Source organism: Solea solea, chromosome 18 (genome assembly GCF_958295425.1).
Source record: "Solea solea chromosome 18, fSolSol10.1, whole genome shotgun sequence".
Taxonomy (NCBI): domain Eukaryota; kingdom Metazoa; phylum Chordata; class Actinopteri; order Pleuronectiformes; family Soleidae; genus Solea; species Solea solea.
Window position 1 is genome coordinate 3,262,176 of NC_081151.1, and position 19,758 is coordinate 3,281,933.

General features: G+C 44.0%; 1 protein-coding gene across 3 annotated transcripts in view; it reads left to right on the forward strand.

Moving 5' to 3' along the window:
• Positions 1 to 19,758, forward strand: part of tiam2a (TIAM Rac1 associated GEF 2a) — a 64,746-nt gene that overhangs the window by 35,246 nt on the left and 9,742 nt on the right. For 2 of the 3 annotated variants that reach the window (XM_058614799.1, XM_058614800.1), the window contains exons 9-16: positions 676 to 732; positions 5,279 to 5,458; positions 6,554 to 6,658; positions 6,759 to 6,837; positions 6,924 to 7,013; positions 7,105 to 7,320; positions 8,958 to 9,052; positions 18,955 to 19,194. In XM_058614799.1, the coding sequence (XP_058470782.1) occupies positions 676 to 732; positions 5,279 to 5,458; positions 6,554 to 6,658; positions 6,759 to 6,837; positions 6,924 to 7,013; positions 7,105 to 7,320; positions 8,958 to 9,052; positions 18,955 to 19,194 (1,062 nt within the window). The remainder of the gene's footprint in view (positions 1 to 675; positions 733 to 5,278; positions 5,459 to 6,553; positions 6,659 to 6,758; positions 6,838 to 6,923; positions 7,014 to 7,104; positions 7,321 to 8,957; positions 9,053 to 18,954; positions 19,195 to 19,758) is intronic. The other variant, XM_058614801.1, reaches the window with a different exon arrangement.

Consider the following 19,758-nt stretch of genomic DNA (forward strand, 5'->3'; position numbering starts at 1 on the left):
AACACCGGTGACATTGTGTCAGGATCTTTATTTTAGAACAAAAATGCTCCATTTCTGTCAGCAGCTGTGCCACCGATCACAATCCGCCCTGTCCAGTGACAAAGTATCTCAGCAAAACCTGATAACTGCAGCCATTTTGGACGAGGACTGGAAGTTACACCCTGACATAATGGATAAGTTCCTGTCACCACTGCGTTATAGAGTTGTTCAAACCTGCAGAGTCACCTCCAACTCCCGAGGGTTTAGCCAGACACAGAATCCTTTTAGAATCTCAAGGCAGGGAGAGGAGGAGGAGGAGGAGGAGGAGGTGGAGAGGACGATTGAGCGGATCAAGAAGTGAAAGATTTTCCTCTCTGTGGGGTGAATTATGAGATTTTGAGGCGAGAAGAGTTTGTCCTCTCCTTATCTGTTGCGGGACGACTTCCCTCCCTTTCATCTGCATGCAAAACAAAAACCACTTTGCGTCCACACATACACACACACTCACTACTGTTGCTTCAAAAGCGACAGCCTCTGTGTGGAATCAGTATCAAAGCACTGCTCTCGCCACACGTAGTTTTTAATTAACTATGTAATAGCTCCATAAACTACTAAATATTGTGTTGCCTGAGCAGCTGGGCACCTAATTGCCGGTGAGACGATCTCTTATCTATAGTTTCTGTTCCTTGATTTCAGATCTTTGAGGGCGACGCAGGAGGTCAAACATATGCGCTGCCTCCTCGGAACACTGAGGTAGGTCACAGCTTTCACTACCTTTGTCTGTACATTAAGATCATATATATATATATATATACATTTAAAAAAAAGAACTCTACAACCATCTGTCTCAGTGGCACAGACCACTTTATGTGCTGCTGAAATATCAGTTTCATTGTGAAATAGCCGTAGCTGAAACGGGTCAGCTGTTGCCCTGACCTTGGCCGTCTCTCATGGCTTTGACAGTGCGCTGTGTAAAGACTATTTGTCCAGGATCAAAGCAGAGATTCTTTCCATGTAGATGTGCAGGCTTCTGCAAGATAAACAGGCAAGAGGTTTTATTTTTTTTCTACATCAGTGGGACCTTGTTTTTACACCCTGTTGTGAACAAGAGTCCACACACACTGTGAATAAGTCAGTGGAGGTCCAAGGTGTTTGGACGTGTGTGTGAATTCCTGCTCATGTGACCAGCGAGACATTGGATCCGCGGCGTTTACAGCTCATTGGAGTGTTTACGCGTTCATCGAAGATGTGTGAAACACTGCTGAAAGCTTTACCTCCAAACAATGCTGCTGTCCTGATGTCTTTGTCCTCTTGGGTCATCTCCTATTTCAGCAGCTGGACAGTAACAACTGTGCTGGTGGGGTTATGGTGGGTACTGCCCTTTCAAGATAGTTGAGTCATATTAAATGACGTTGTTGTCTCCTAAAACCACTTCTTCCCAACGGACAGAGCCGTGCTAACACTTCCCCTCTTTCTACTCATTATGAAAAGCGAAGCATCAGCTGGAAGCATCTTCAATGTGAAAAGGAAGCTAGAAAATGTTAATTTACATATAATAATTTATTTATAGCTACCATTTATCCTTTTAAAATGTAATCTTACCAAAAAACCGCGCTGGAGGAAAAAGATGTCGCTGACAGATGAGCATAATGGACACTTTTAGCCGGAGCGGGAACGGGAGTGTTATGAAGACCACTGTTCCACAGGATGCAGTGATTCATCGTGTGAGCGTGTGGTGAATGTGGCGTGTGTTGAAACTGCGCTCATTAAGGGTTTAGAAACTCAGAGGAGGAAATGGTTTGGGGAAACAATAAAGGCCTTCATTGGGTCCGTGATTTAATTTAGCTTTAAATGTAGTGGCTTCCCATCGGCTCAGTGTGCGGATCTTCCCTGATGTTTTTGATAAGAGTGTGAAAAACAGCCTGTCACAAGGGTTCCCATTTTGATTTAATGTTTTTGAAGTAAGAAAACAGAGAGAGAACGAGGTTAACACGAGGTTAACTCGATTGCTCTATTGATTTTTTTTGCCGACACATACGTTTTCCCACTTCTGTCTTGATGATGACATTTCACCCCGCTGCACTTCCTGCATCACAAATCCTGTGAATTGCTCTAATAAGCAGTCATCTTCCTCTAATCTTTCAGGTGTGTGCCCTGGCTTTGTTGTGTAGCGTGTGTGTGACTGTCCACGTGTGTTTGTGTTCCGTTTGTGTGCTAACACTGAAGCTGTAGGTTGTGACTGAGAATAAACGTCTTTACGGGCCGTCATTACAGCAGCTGCCTTTGCCTCCGTATGAAGGTTAAAACCAAGGTCACACTGAGCGACTTGGTTTTTCCCTTTCTCACATTCTCCAGCTTCCTGCTCCTTATGTAAGCAGCAGAGAGACTGAGTGTGTTTCAACGGCTAAAATTGTTACCTGAACAACAATTTTACTAACTTAATGCTGCATGCTCCCCTGTCTGCTTCTGTTGAGGTTATTTATTTATTTATTTATTTATTTATTAGGAAACCCCTTAGCTCGCCTTCCTGGGATCCACCTTAAAAACAATACTATAATTAGACTTTGAAACCATAGAAGTACCACAGAAAAAACACAATACATTAAATAGTAATGAAAAACATACAGTCATAATAAGTTTATTCCATTAGAGCATATGTGTCAAACTGGTGGCCCTCCAATCGATTACATGTGGCCCCCCCCGGCCCGCCCACCACTGTACGAGGTGATGGAATAGAGACAGAATATAAGACTAAATGTACTTGCCGGCAATATTTTTATAATAGTAATATGACATTCGGTTGTAATCATTGCTTTATTAAATGTATTACACTCAACATTAAAATTACATATATTTAAGCTGTTTTAATCACAATTATCCTCGTCATTATTTGCTAACTCCGTTTTTGTGCATCATGAATATGTTTTTTTATGAATCATTTTCTATCAAAACAAGCCCTTTGACTTTGCAATTCTGTCTAATATCATAATGAATATCTAATATTGCCCACCGGCTACTAAATAGTTGTTTTTTTCCTCTATGTCGGCCCCCGCTTGACCAGACTAGATGCTCATTGGCCCCCAGGTCACTTGAGTTTGACACCCTTGCATTAGAGGGTTATGGTAATATTTTACTGGCTCTGGGTCTCCACCCTGCCGTCCACACCCCTGACACACTGATCCTCTTCATGTGTCACCACACTCCACTGCCCTCTAATACACATCTCCACTATGACTCTAAACTCACTGCCCTGGAACAGACACATAGTAGCCAGTCTGGGTGGCCATTATTGTCACCTTGTCTCTCTGTGTGTGTGTGTGTGAGAAGAGATGTGTATCACAGCAGTGGAAAGAGGAACCGTATTACGTATTAATACTATTTTAATGGGTGTAATAGAAGAAAATTGACTCTAATTATTTTCCTACTTCCTCTTCACTGTCACTATATCTATCTAAGGCGGTGCTGTCATATTTGTGTTGCCCGGTTGCTAAGTGGAACAGAAAAGGTTGCGTCGGTGCAGCGGCCACTAAACCGTCAGTAGCTTTCGCATGTGCCATCTTTAGAAGCTCCAGGGTGGAGGTCGTCTGCCTCGGAAAGGATTTCCACACTAGAGAGAGGGGAGGAAAAAACTGAACTTTTTCCGGGGCTGCATGCAAACATAAATAGCGTACGCACTCACCACACAGAGCACTTGTTGAAGTCCAGCGCGTGCCTGGGCTGTGCTCCTGGCAGCCGCTCACGGAACGTTGGCCAGGCAACCGTCGGCCCGTCACAGCCCTCTCTGACCATGAATGACTGCATAGTGTTAGTCAGCTGCAGCTCGGGTCAGCGCGAGCGACCAAATCATCTTACTTTTCCAGTCATGGCACATTGCCGGGGTACAAACACGACTCTTATGCAACCCGGTTGCCATGACATCTTGTTTTTTTAATTTCTTATTTTGTAAGCATGACTTCACGTCCCAGAGGAGGAGAAAGGTGGACGGTGAAGTGGCACCTTGTGTTCTACCGTCACCGTCAGTTTGTGGGAAACGTTTTCGGTCAGAAACAGTGGTGACCTTTATGTCCGCAGTGACTCTTGAAGCGGACGAGTCGAGGGAATGTTTGCATGAAAAATGAGGCAAACGTCTGTCTGCTTGCCAGTGTTTGTCTGAGTTTAGACTGCTGCTTGTGTCTGTTTTTGTTTGTGGAGCAAACTGGGGCTGTGAATCAGAGGCATTAGCTTAGGTGATTCATTAAGAGCAAGCATTCAGCTTCTGGAAAAAAAACACCCAGAAATCCCCCCCCCACCCAGCCCTAAACTTGAATAGTTCCTCAGAAATGAGGGTTCTGCCTCATTAGGATGAGGTTTTAGTCTCCATGAGGGCTACTGGTCCTGACAAGGTCAGCGTTTATGCCAGAAAAGGTCCTAAAGAGGCAGCACAACACACAGACAAAAAGCCCCTGACACACACCACTCATATTTTTTACGATCCCCCATAATGCTTTGCTTTATTCCCAGACCCATTCACTAAAGCATTTATTTCTGCAATTATTCCCCTCGGTCCCATATCTCATTTTATAATTTCTGTCCATGTCTGAACTCGAGCATCACTGGCGTTTTCACTACATTTGGTGTGATGATGGAGCTTTTCCTCATCATCTGTGCTCTTGATGGTTGTGGTCTGTTGCTGCGCTGTGGCCTATCCCACAGCCCCACAACGCACCAGTGGGGCTTTTCCCTCCAGAGACACACAGTCGCAACCAAAAACCCCCAAATAGCTGCCTGTGAGGCCGAGCGGTGGCCTTAATACACCATGTGAAACCCCACTGTTAATGCCACCAACAGATAGTTACCTCCTGTTTGACTGATTTTTTTTTTTTTTTTAAATAAATTGACCTTAAACATTACTGGAGTCAAAATTGTGCTTGTGGCTTTTCAAATCAAATCAGGCCCAGAGAAGTGCACAGATATCATCTGGACGTCTAGACCTCTTGCCAGCGTACACGGTCATTACAATGACGATTATGTGCAGCAACTGCCGTCGATGTTGTCAAATGAATTTCTGAAAAGGCTAATTGTATGACATCTTTGCTTTGCTGCTTGATCCAAAGCCAAGCATTTAGGCTAATGGAACTCTATTGATTTGTGTGCCGTTACTTCAACTCTCTTCTGCTCTCGTTCTTTCATCCACTGCCCACTTCTCTGTTGATCTTCTTCTCCTTTTTCTCTTTTCCTCTCTATACTCCACCCCATTGCTGCACTTATCCTCGCTCCCGTAGCTCATGTCTCGTTCTTTACTTTGTTTCCTCTCCCACAGAGGCTCGATGTGCTCAACAGTATTTACTCCATGTCGCCCCCCGAGGGAGGTGCATGGGACAGCGCCAGTTGTGCCACAGATGTCACGCTGTCATGCGTCTTCATGCCAGACGGCCTGACAGTCCGGGTTCCCCTCAGAAGAGAGCAGTCAGCCTCCGACCTTCTCTCCGCGGCGTGCAAGGTAGCAAAAAACATTCTTGTACAGCATTCTTAGGTAGGACACCCATCAACTAGCACCTAACCCTGACCATAACTAGCATAACTAAATGTCTAATCATGACCCTTAATCCACCGCCACCACCGTATTCATGAGGATATTTCACAAAAGTAAAAGTGCTTCACAATAATAGCATATTCATGATGTGAAATAAATATTTTAATGTCAAAAACGGAGCAATAAATCTAAACTGAAGTGAATAATAACATTATTGACTTGAATAAAAACACCAAACAATCTTATGTATACAGTACATACAGTACATGTACTTTAATGTTGAATATTATACATTTAATCACGTGATAATTAAAACTGAATGTCTTATTATTCCTATTATAAAAAAAATACTATAAAGTATTTAGCATTATATTCACACTGCCCATGTTCTCATTATAACATGATATTGTAGTTGTGGGCCACATGTAACTGATTCGGCGGCCGCATGTGGCCCGCGGACTGCCAGTTTGACACCTCTGTTTTAAGGTGTGACAGAACATGAGGACAAATTTTCCTCACTTTCAAAGAATTTCCTGCAGTTTATTTTTTGTATATGTACTGTGTATATTTATTTATTTATATATATATATATATATATATATATATATATATATATATATATATATATATATAACACACACACACTTATTTCATACTTACTGTATTGCAACATATCGTGTGATCACATCTGAATACAAAGCTGGACAATGTTGATGTTAGTGATACAAAGTTAATGTTCTACAAATTTCCAGTGACAGAAGGTGTTAGTAGTGTTGTGTCCCTTTCTCACACACACACACACACACACACACACACACACACACACATACATACAACCCACTCACAAACACCATACATGTTGTCCCTCGAGTAAGGCTTTTTGAATTAAATTTTTCGCTCACCACAAATGTGTTATCGTTGCGTGTAAAGTCACTGAATAATTCACGCTTTGGCCACGCAGCAGCTGTCGCACTAAGTGCAAGTGCATTAAAATATACTAGAGGATTTTTTTTTGTGCACGCACACTGATGATGAACACTGACGGACTCGTTTTGTAAACAGGTGAAACGTCTGGACCCGAGTGTGCACTGCCTGCGACGGCACAGACGCGTGGGTCAGGACGTGGAGGTTGGATTCGTGGCACCTGGAGAGCTCCTCAGCGATCTGGTAAATGTGTACACTCACACATGGATCCAGCTTTTGCGCTCATTGTCTCTAAACTTGATTTAATTGAATGTGTGTTGATGTGTTTGCTGTCGTCTTGTAGGTCAATGAACAGTTGGAGGTTTTCCCAGCGAATGTGTTTACGCTGCACATGAACAGGCCGAGCAGCACTGGGGACTTTGGTGAGTCTTGTTGGATAGAGTTTGTAATTATCTGTTTACCTCTCTCTTTCGCTCTTGTGTTTACGTGTGCGTTTGCATCCGTGCAGGATTTGCAGTCACAGGACACATCGACAGCCAGAAGAACAGCCGCATCTTTGTCAGCGAGGTGCTTCCCGAGGGACTCGCCTTTGACGGAGGTGCGCGCTGAGTTCAAAGCGAAACAGAAATAACTGTTAACACGATTATTACGAGCGCTCCATTTTCTGAACTGCGTGTTTATGTCGTCAGGTTTGCGCCCAGGCGACGAGATCCTGACGTTAAACGGCCGCTGTGTGTCCGGCCTGGACCTGGCGCTCATGCAGTCGCTGTTTGCGGAACAGTCCCTGCACCTGAGCCTGAGGCGGGACGGCGCGCGGCTGCCCAGCGTGGCTCCGACCTCCGACCACCCGGCGGTGCCGCCTCAGGAAGTTCGCAGCAAGCACCAACGAGCCAAGTCCTCCTCAGGTGCTTAAATCCAAATGATGCAAAATCGTGCACTTAAATAAAAACTCCTCATCAAACGTGTAGACTGTGCTTTTACAGAGGGATTTAAAACATAGCGGTGACACGACAGAAGTTAAAGTTAAAAGTTCAATGCTTCCCTTTTGTGTTACAGAGAAAAGGAAACATAGACGCTTCTGTGAAATACAGCAACGTAACACACCCTTGAGGGTAGCAGCCTCAGTTTGTCAAAACATGAATAGTTTCCTATGTAAGCAAGCTGCTTTTATTTTTGTTTGGTGTGATGCTCCAGAACAGATGACGGTTTTTGAACGTATACTGTAAATTTATCAGGTATTTAGTTGACAAATTTAATGTGAAAATAGGTCATTTTGTAATTTTGTCACACCCCAACTGCAACAAGCCACACCACTACTTCCCCAAAAGATGAAGTTGTGTGCAGCTGTGTGCGTCCTCGAGGCGAGGCGGCGACAGCGAGTCTATGGGCTGCGGAAAGACTCGTACGCCTTCTGTGATAGTGAAGTGTTATTTCAGCTTGGTTCAGTGTCGCTGTCGGAGTTTCAACAGTACAGTTTGTCACCTAACGAGCAGCCGATGGAGTAGTTGGTTTCAGTGAATGTCTTAAGGTAAGAAAACAGTCAAATAATGAGGTTTGTCGTGTGTAAAAGTTAATTTAATGTGTTTTATCGCTGTGTTAGCTGAGTGACTTGCAGATTGTCACACAGGATGTTGTGGGTTCTTTATTCTCTCTCTGTTTCACCAGATGACAGATGTGTTTTTATTGAAAGAAATATACCAAACTTGACTCTACTGAACATTTGAGGGCTTTTATTTATTTGTATTTATTTAATTGCTTCACATAAACAAAAGAGACAAAACAAACAAAAGAGACGGTGTCATTTTAACGATACTAATTCATTAGGGCTTTTTCCTCCAGCAGCCATAATTGGAGACAAAGGGATTTTGAAAGGTCTCATTATAGTTAGTGGTGTAATCAAAGCTCCTGCACTCCCCTTCTCTGTCTCTAGAGGGCGTTTTATCCAAGGAAGGCTGATTAGGAGGCTGGGAGGCAAAAGCCGACAGTGGGGAATTAACACTTGTTTGTGACATACATGACAAAAAAAACAAAAGGTTTCATGGTTGTGTTCCTAGAAGGACGCAGATGACTAGATATCTTTAGACATTTGGTTGACTGAGTTTGCCAGCTTTTATTTTTTTATAAAGAAGAGGCTCATCTCCACAGGAGGTCCAGAAGTTCTCCTTTGTTTCCCTGCTGTCACATTGGCCTGCCTCCCAGGCTTCAACCAGGAATAGTCGTTTGGTGTGCCAGTTACTGGAGAATTTGTCCTCAGAGACTTTTTCAGGGATTTTTAATGAGATGTGGTTAAAATTAGACAATTATTTCATCATTTCTGGACGGTTTAAGTGCATATTTATATTTTCCAGACACATTTGATATTTTAATCTTATTTTTGTCTTTGGAAAGCTAAATGCTAATGCCATTTGCCAATTTCTATGTGACTGGCAGGTGTTAAACAGGATGTGCAGTGTAGTCGGCTCACACACACACACACACACATACACACATAGAGTACATGCTCAGAAAGAGATGTTAAAGCATTTTTTTTTTCTCTTTCCAGACGTGTGCAGTGCAGCTGATGGTGTTGGGTCGCCGTGCGTAGGACTGGAGAATGGTCACTCCCTCTGCATTCACAGGCCTGTGCAGCACAGCAAGGTAGGAGGGGGTTGTGTGTGTCTTATATATGTGTGTGTGTGTGGCTGCCGTGGGCCTGTCAGAGACCCGACTGGCACCAATCCTTAGCATTACCATAATTAGTATATTCTATCATAGCCACCGGTATAAACACAGCTTATTACTGTCGTGCAGACATGGTCCAGACTGAGAGGAGACGCTGGCTAACATTCACACACACACACATACATGCTGAAGAAGACATGCATCCCCACAGGCCGCTCTGTTGTCATCCTCGCCATCACTCAAAACACGCGTCTCCATCATAACACTAAAAAGCTGATGAGGATGTCTTCACACGTTCCTGTCCCGTCTCTGCTGTGGTCTTGTTCTCCTTTTTATAAGTATGCCACACACTGTAGGTGTGTCTCTCACGACTTACAGCAAATAGAACAGTGATTTATGTCCTTCCTATTTGTTGAATCGCCGCTGGGAATCAAACTTCACAGATGCTGTTATAACAGATGTAACACAAGAAGATGGAGGAGTAATAAATTATGCCAAGTCACCTTGAAAAATAAGACGCGGAACGACGCACAGGAACAAATGCATCTGCATCGGTCGGCTGATAATGTGCTGCAAATGTCTGTTGGTTGTCATCGACCGCGTTGTGCCCGTTTGGCACACTTGGACAGAGCCGCTCGTTATGTGATATGAGCGACATGAAAAAGAGGGTAATAGGCGGCGGCGGCGGCGGTGGTGGTGGTGGTGTTGAGCTCATTTCAGATGGTGATTCATTGATTGCAAATCCAGGCCAAACTTAGCGTAGCAATCGTTGCTAAATGCCGTGGCTTTATTCTAATCGCCCGTGTCAGAGGATGCCACGTAGTCTTTGACCTGAGGTCAGCCGGGAGGTGGAGTGTCGAGGACGACGTGCTCTCTTCTCTGTCTTTATTTTGGCTGCATTTGTCTCTCTTTTTTTGTTTGCCCGGTGACATGAGTCAGTCCCACTGCACTGCACCACTGCTGCACATCTCCCTCTTGTTACTATTTCACTGAGGAATGAATGGAAGAAAGAGGAGGAGGAGGAGGAGGAGGGGAAAAAAATGACCCCCTCCTTCTACATCAGGAAGAGCCAGCCACTGTGAAGGCAGCTGAAGGAAAAAAAGAAAAACAGAGGGTGAGATAGTGGTGGTTAATCAGATTTTTGCAGTGATGAAATGAATTTAATCACAGCCGGGTCATCGGTTTGTTCTCCGGGCCGTGGAGAAAATGAATCCAGTCACTAGGTAGAAAATCAGCCACGTATCAGCATGTACAGGTGCACACGTGCATGCAGATGGCGTCGTGGAAGTCAATAGAGATGGATGGGGAGGGGAGAGGAGTCATTTCAAGCTTCTTGTCACACCTTGTAATCGGCCGCTTCACTACAGTGACTGTCTTTTGATTAATTGGTCCATTGCGTTCCAATTTGTGTTTACTACACAGGAGAGATTTGTGTGTGTGTGTGTGTGGGGGGGGGTTTACCTGGCACAGTTGACGATGCTGTTTACCATCTCATCTGTGCTGCCACTGAGGGAGTTTGCCTTATTGATGACATTTGGCTATAGAGCGACCATTGCAGTAATTGGGTTAGCACAATGTTCCGGTACCTTTATGAGCTCAGCCAATCGATTACAGAAATCAACAGAATTGGTCGTGGATAACTCTCTCCAGGCACCAGAAATTCAACTGATTGGACACAATGTGCATTTGTTTTCATTTGTTTAATGTGGATGGTGGTGTTTGCATGTGGTTTATAGTGCATTGAAATGTGTCTTAAGGGCTCTTTCATCATAATTCACTATCCACCCCTGAGATTTTTGTTGATTATTTATGGGCCAACATGCCAAAAATCGACTGAATTCAGCTTCTCTAACATTTCTTTTGATATTCAATGAAATTAAACTAAACTTTAAAATGTTAGGCTACATTTTTGAACCTTTGGTTTGTCTTTGATTTCATATAAAGCTGAAAGCATGTGTCAATTAATAATAAAAAAAACAGACATATTGTAAGCAGCTTGTCAAATTCAGATGTTTAATTTTTTTTCTTCTTTTTTTGCCATAAAGGGAGAAGCCGAAAGAAAAAGTAGTAAAGTGAACATATGGTTGGCTTTGTGACACCGTGGGTGTTTTATTTTACAATGATAAAAATAATAAAACTTTGTGTTATTGTAATGTTGTGGAACCTATTAATTATCTATCTAATGATGTGTAATTGCTCGGTGGATGACAGCCATGCTAACTTTACTTTATATTACATTGTGAACCACATATTAAACTTTTGTCCAGACCAGACATATATGAGTGAGAGCTCATTAAATGGTCTCATGACTGGAGCCAGACCTCTCTGTACTGTTTAACATGATTAATTTGATGAAGTAGAAATGTTATTAGAAGGAACCACATGGCAGACTGGTATTTGTAGCAGTTTCCTTCCTTCTTCCTCCTTTTTGTGACCCGTTTGCTTGAATAAGAGAATATAAGTTGATATATTGGCTTCAGTTCTCTGTTATTGAGAGTCCTAGGCTACTAGAAGATGTGGTGATACCTGCATGTGTTAGGCTCTCTCCTTCAAACATGATCCCACCACCTCCAGCTCTGTCTGTGTGATATGAGTTGTTATGAGGCAACGTGGGGAGGAGTGTGTGTGTGTGTGTGTGTTATGACTAAGCCCATCAGCCACCATCTGGCCTTGAGCAGACTAATAATCTGAGCTTAATGCTGTCAGTGCAGTTAATGCCGCTCTAGTCGGTCCACTCCACTGTTTACAAGCGAGAACGGCTAATGAAAATGTAAAAAGGAAGAAGCGACGGACGGACAAAGACGGGACTTGGAGCCAACATGATGCGGATGTGCTGAGGATGACCACCAACAGGCTGCCCAGTGCATCCAAGGCAGTGGCCATAATCCCAGTCGTAGTCCCGCTGGCGAACGATGACGTTACTCAGTCGTGTCTCTACCTCACCACTTTCCTTGAGCTCTTCGTGCGGGACCAGTCGCCTGCTCAGGCCCTGTGGTCCCTCTTTGCCATGTGCTGGTTCTGGCCTTCGGGCTTCGAGTCAGAGGAGGACAACCTGTTCCTGGGTTCGGCGCTGTTCAGTTTGGGGCGGCTCCTTAAGGACAAGCTGGCCTGCCTGGCCCAGGATATGACCTCCTGCTTGTCCTGCCAGAGAGAGGCCAAAGGAAACAAGCAACTGGTAACTATTATGGGCTGTGGGGAGGATTTAGTTGAGGTAGCTGAGACTGTGAGTCTTCACACCTTATCTGCAGAGCTTCACTTCCCACAACATCCTGTGTGTGTGTGTGTGTGCTTAGTGAAAGCACCACCAGGAACGTGAGTCTGATGCAATATTAATGTGTGAATTATTTCCTAGATTTGAAGTAGTACAGTGACAGTCAGATGGACGGTTCACCACTTTATTCCAGTCTAAACTATCTTGAAGGTCATGGAAGAGATTGGCATTAGATTTGGTACAGACCTTATAGACGTGTAGCCGAACCACTGGAATCATCCCCTGAGTTTCTAACTACCTGCAAATCTACTCTCATTTTCACTAACTGTATTTGGACTGCAGGTTTAATGCTCACTGGTAAGAGTGCTAACTCAATAAACAAAGATTGTGGGTATTGTAAACACCACTTGGTAACCTTTAGCAGCTTTAACTACTTACAGCAGCTGTGTCCTGGTGATGTCTTATTATTTTTCTTCTCCTCTAAGTTTTGCTTCCAAGGCAGATGGTGTCGAGCTCAGTAGCGTGGGCTCCATTAGATATAACATTAGATTAGTTTGACTGTAGTCGCCCTGAAATGGTCACCTTGTGAGCTTCAGTGGCTGTTGATTGACCAGGTTGCATCCTTTTTGCTTTCCAATGACCCAGAGGCAGGATTACAAAACCTTTAATTGCCCTTGAGGCATTTTGGTGGAGTAAGAATAGTGTATAGTTTCCTCAGTGCTTTGCTTCTGTAGTTTGTTAGTTATACAGTGGAGTGGATCTGAATAGCCGAGGGGTTTCAGTAGAATGGGCGCTTTAATTTGAAGCTAGCTTCGTTATTAAAACACACTCCTTTCCCAAAAGTCTACCTAGTCTTTGTGGAATAATATGTGTTTAGGATGAATAATAATGGGTTGGAGTGTGACGGGATCAGCTATCATCTTCCTCTCTCCTCCCCCCTCTACTTGGTTTGATTTATGAGTGTTTGTCTCTTCTTTTTTTATTGGGCTCTAAAGAGAAGATGGCATCTTGGCACTACGGTCCACTAACATGGCAAATGAATCACTGGCTTGCCTACCGGCCACTGGGCCTCGTCTTCCTCTCTCTTCCTCATGGTGTCATTACATGCCTTTATCCTCAGGGACACATCTTTATGTCAGCGCTTCTTCTTAATCCTCGTCCCTTTCCCGTGTACGTTTGCTTATTTATGCTAAGATGTGGCCTTTCCGCTGTCGAAGTATTTCATCTAAATAAATCAAGTGTAAATTGGAGTTCATTACCTGCAGTACTAGAAACTGCTGTCTGGGTTCAGGACTGTAAAACCACGTTGACCTGATGAAAAGATTGTGTGATTAATGATGATTAAAGTCCAGCTTTAGTGATTGCCGTCTAATCAGTTGGTTTAGACGGCTCTTAAATCTTTCTTTAAGGACTAAACCTACTTCAAATTTGAAATTTCTTTTTGTTGTTTAATTATACAAAGAATGATCACATGAGGTGAAAATATACCAAATGTGCAAAGTGTTGCCTCCCAAACTACAGCGCTATCAACTCTCATGGAATAAGGTCAAATATGATTATGATAAAGCAAAGTCCGAGTACTAGAAGAGTTCTCATGGACAACGCCTTCATCTGTTTATTTATTCCCTGTGAAAGCGCGGCGTTGTACGTGTCATGTTTTATTCTTGTGTGAGGCCATAGTTAAGATTCCTGCTCTGTTACCCCCCCACCGGCTCAGAGCCTCCCTGTTTTTGAGTCAGCCATTTCTGTGTGTGGAGGTAACAAGCCAGAACAGTCTACATTGTACTGCTGCTATTGAGAGACTCTGGACCCTGATACAGTCCCAACCTCCCCCCCCATTCAGCCCTCTGGAATCATCTGAAATCATCCATATAACCACTGTGGTCAAGAAGAACCGGGAGAAGCAGGCAAAGAAATGGAGATATCTGGACATAATAGCTGAGGAGATAGAGATGCACTGATATGCAAAGCAAGCCAGCAGCAAGCACGTTCTCCTCTGCCTATGCTTAACAAGAACGGCAGGACGCCGGATCAATGGCTCGATCGCTATCAAAGACCACTCTGCTTCAGAGGCAGAGGCGTACTCAAGAAGACTGAGGTTTCTGACCCTGGGCCTAACAGCGAGATGGGCAGCGGCGAGTTGAAGAGGAGAGATTTACTGAGCAACAGAAGACTCACTGAGGTGACAAGTCCCGACACGGTCAAGCCGACTCGTCCAAGCTGTCCCTGGAGACGCCATGCCAGCGTCCAGAGGAGACAGACTGCGTCGGAAGGGCCGCTCTCTGGCCCGAAGGACTCGGCAGCAGGCTGCAGCAGCATGGAGGCTCCTCAATAGACTGCTCTTCATGGCGAGGAGAGGACCGACACAGCAAGTAAATATTTAGACCGAGATTATCCGCGGTAGTTTGTGACGAGGCTTCGTTAAGAGAGACAATGGAAAAACATCCGTACCAAAGTTTAAGCATCACTGCTCCTGACAGTGAGTTTTTTTGCTTTAATGATGTCTCATTTTAGATGGATGAGAGATCTGGTGTAGAGATTTAGCTAAATGAATGACTTGGGCATTTATGTGGTCAGTTTGCAATTTAAAAAAAACATGTTTGTTTAGTTGGCATTTAGGTCGTAGCAAAACCTTATACTTTTATCTAGAAATTGACAAAAATAGAAGAAATGCTGCTCGTTGCAGTAAGAAAGAAACCGTACATAGTGTGTGTGTGTGTGTGTGTGTGTGTGTGTGTGTGTGTGTGTGTGTGTGTGTGTGTGTGTGTGTATCTGCATGGGCTGAAAAAGAGTTGTTTTCTCTGAATGGACCTAAGGGCATAGGCGGTGAGGAAAGGTAGAAACATGATGCAGAGCTGACAGCTGACAGAGTGAAAAGCTGGATATGAACCCCCAGCAGCAGCAGCACAGTTGAATCCACTTGTCTTTTCTGGCGCTCCGAGGTTTTTCTTGATTCTCTGCTGGCTCCTGTCCTCGCTTCTTAATTGCTTATTTGGACTAGCTGCCAGGCTTTGTTGGTAGGATTGTAGTGAGTCAATTGCAGTTCCTGAGTCATGACAGTTTGTAGGCTCCTCTTACTTCCTCCTCCCCTCCTTCCTCTCTATATTTCTATTTCCTTCTGCCCATCTCTTCCTGTCATGGTCCAGTGCAAGTGTCTGCCATTTAAACATTGATGAAAATCGTGTTCATCACATACGTGTTCCAGTTTCACTACAACTCTGTGGCTCCTCCATCATCTCATGTGTGCAGGGTGGACATGAGCCCATATCTAGTGTGGGTGTGATGAGAATGAACTCAGCACATGAGCAGTGGTGTGTGCTGAACACACACACACACACACACAGGTGTGCGTAGCTATCCTTTTAAGGACTCACGTTGACTTTAATACAAGAGTTATTCAAGATTCAAAGTGTTTGTTGTCATATGCACCGCAAACAATAATATGCACTGTACAATAAAATTCTTACTTTGCTGTCTACTCAAAAATACCAGCAAAAAGTAAACAAGAAATTGTATTATAACTGGTATATGGATATACATAAAGAAAATAATAAATATTTAAAAAAATATATACATAAAAAGTAAACATATGCATATACAGGAGAAATATCCCGAACCTTAACAAAAACAAGGAAATCCCTAACTCTAACCTTTACCTAACCACAATTCAAATCTTAGCCCTAAATATAACCAATTTGTCAGAAATGAGGTCCTGGTCCTGACAAGGTCAGTGTTTATGCCACACACACACACATATATTTAAAGACTCTGGCCAGTCCCGCCTCCCTTTCTAAGCACCTATAGCTGAATTAAACAACAGATATAACTGTTATCTGTCTTCACAGGGCTATGCTCTTCCGTGTCTGGAGCCACCAGTGGCCCCTTTTTGATTAATATGTCTCTGTGATATCCTTCAACCTCTGTGTTACCTTCAGGCAATCTTCCCCCTGTCTGCCTGCCCAGCGCAGTATTGAGTTTTCTCAGAGTGAAAGGCCGACTGGCGCCGTGTGTGGCACCGTCGTCACTGTGTGTGTGAAGCAGATTTTGTGACCTTTTGTGGGTCAACTGTTGGTACATAGATGGTATTTGGTTTTGTATAAATAACCATTAGCTACGTTAATGTTATGCAACCAGTAGAATACATTTTGGGCCATAGCAGTGTGGTATTATGGCCATTGTTGTACTTAATTGGCTAATTTTAGCATGTATACATTACATTAAATGGACTATAGTCGCAGGCTCCATGAATTGAAGCCAGTGTGGAAGTGCTTGGGGTCTGTAGTTTCCCGAATGGCCAACAGGGGGCGCCTCCACTGGTTGCCAAAAGAAGTCAGTTTGTGTGCAAGTCTGTGGTAAAATGGCCCGACGTCTCACTAGACTTTTTAGTTTCAATCGAATTGACAGATAGCAGATTGACAGCTGCACCCACACTTTTCACTAGCTCCTCCCTCTTATCCAAATATGGTCACTTCTGTGGTCTTATAAATATAAATGGCACTGGAGGGCGACACGGTTGTGTAGTGGTTAGCACTCTTGCCTTTGCAGCAAGAAAACCCAGGTTGCGAGACCATATTTGGATGAGAGGGAGGAGCTAGTGAAAAGTGAGGGGTTGCAGAGACGCGGTCAGTTTGCATGTTCTTGTGTGGGTCTTCTGAGGCTTCCTCCCACAGTCCAAAAACATGCAATATGGGGTTAATTAGGTAAATTGGACACTCTAAAATTGACCTTAGGTGTGATTGTGAGAGTGGGTGGTTGTGTTTATATGTGGCCCTGCGATGGACTGGCGAACTGTCGCCCCATGACAGCTGAGATTGGAGAATAAAGTGGTAGAAAATGAATGGATGGATGATTTGTCACTGGTTGAACTTCAAAATGTCACTTCACAGACCGATGGGTGACGTCATTAAATGTTCAGTGATGTTCTTCAATCATACCTGTTTTTTACCATTAAGGGACGAGTGATGTCTGTTCTCATTGTCACGTCTTTATAGATTTATTTGAAGGCAGCGTTTCACCTCCCATCTTAAAGGATTTATTTCCATCTCAACGTGTCTCACTCTCCTCCACCAGCGGGAAAAAGAGAAGCATCAAGTCACCTCTTTGAAATGATCTGGCCACTTTCAAAGTGATCCAGACTGGCTCTGCTGTGGGTGGTGGATCACTTCAAAGAGGTTTAGCCCAGACGACACACAGACGACACAGCGAGGGCTTTTCCTCCATCTGTCGCTCTCACACACTCTGTATATACTGGCCGTCTCTGGAGTGACCGCGCGGTAATGAGTTAGCTGATGAGTTGCAGGCTCATTAATGGAAGCCTCGACTGTCCGCGAGGCTTCATGTGTGAGTGGATGTGATGGGAAGGGGAGGGGAGGGGAGGTGGGAGGTCGCGGGTGGTCGCTCACACCAGTGTCGGGGCTGAATGACTCAGACAAGCGCTCGCACACACATCTCGGTGGAGCGCGTGCATGTGTGCATCGATGCCTGCGGTGTCACAATGAAGGGGTTTATCGATCCGTGTTTGTTACTGTACAGCCTTGCAGTAGCGAGGTTCACTTGAATGCTTGCTCGCGCAATATTTTCAATAACACGCACACGTATTCACACGGGGGAATATGGAAAGTGCTGAGCACTTGTGTTGCCTGGCATATGCTGTGTTGCTGTGCAGCTGATTGGAACCTGCCATTACTGGCACTCAGCAGCCTCTGCACACTGCAGGGACTGGCCATATATTATTATTATTGTTATTATTATTGTTATTATTATGCCACATCATGTTATTTACTTGGAATACAGAGGAACAGTCATTTTTTTTTAGCTCAGACATCATGGCTTGTTGGTGCATTTGATGAAGTGGCTTGCTTGAGTCATTCGTCAGGTGAGAAATTATAAATTATATTTGCTTATATAGTGACACGGCAACCATGTTGTTATCTCACTGTTACGATCTTTATGCCTGTAAGTGGAACCGTAGAAGCAGAAGATGGTTGATTTTCTGCCACCGTTCCCCTTGGACTAAAAACTCTAAAAAACTCAGGCCATAATGTGATAATAATAAAATAATGCACTTAGGTTTCCATTGATAACATCTCTTTAAAATTAAATGATGATCTGTTACATTTGTTGCTTGGTACAGTTTATTTAAGTGGTACAAAGCAGTGCTGGAGGATGTGATGTGGTCCAACGCACACGGCCACCTGGGTCCTCTTTGCATGTCAGATTCTCTGGCACTGGTGTGACACAAAGCTGCATTACTGTCCATAATGGATGTACGAAGAGGAATGTAATGTGCCGTAATGTGCCATACTATCTGCCCGGGATACCCAGTCAAAGTCTTTGATGAAAATCCTATTAACATAGAGTGCACGGCTAAATCTCCATAACGTCATTAGTATGCCCATAGGGAACGACTGGCCCGTGTAACAGTGTGGAATTGTATAGATTATTAATTTATACAGCTGTACAGCTGACGTCGTTAGCTGTGTATGTTTTATATGAGCGAAGTAAAACAGTTTTCCATTTGAATACATGTGTGCACATGCAGGACTTGGTTTTGCATGTATTCAAAGTATGAGCCTTGTATTATCCAGCCGCCAATTATAACCCATGAGCTGTGCTGTCTAACCTAAATACAACCTCCCTCTCTCTCACTCTCTGTCGCCCCCTACAGAGTGTGGACACGGTGTGCACTCTTTACCACTCCTCTCAGGAAGGAACAGCCTCAGGTTCAGGTGCCGGGAGCCTAATGGAGGACACCAAGGAATCTCGGGTGAGGCAGGGAGTGGAGCTGGGGCCAGGTCCCGCAGGGGCGGCCACCCTGCGTAGACCTTGCCCCAAACACATGAGCGCCACCGAGAGGTTACGCAAGGTCATCCAGGAGCTGGTGGACACGGAGAAATCATACGTGAAGGTGAGACTTCATTTATTATTAAAGACAGGCAGTGGAGCTTTTCTTTTCTGAGAACAACAGGTTTTTATGTGCTTTCTAGGTTATAATATAGAAAGTTACTGCCAAACTGCAAATAACAGTTAAAGTTTAACACAGTTTTTGCATAGCACACCCCCATAAAACTGCAAGTTATTAGCCTTTTATAGTTTGGCTAGATTAAATTAAAGTGCTGCATCTGCATATATGAGAGCGGTCTATCAGAGTGAAGGAGTTCATTTCACAAATGTGACATTACCCTTTTAATACTGTGCTTAGCTGTGATACGGCACATCAATAACAAGGGGAGAACTGAGAGAAGTGTCCTCCTGTGTCACAGTTGAAGCTCCTCCCTCTCCGTCTGCCCGTATTTATCGTCCTCCCGCCCAATCGTGTCGCTGCCCTCATGTTTTCCAATATGACCTTGTTCCAGCTGATGCATGTTAAAGATCCTCTCGTGTCTGCGCCGCTTGGAATGGCTCACATTTTTCATTAAGTGCATCTCCTTCTCCTTCAGCCTATTGTTGATGTGTAATTGAAGAGGCCGAT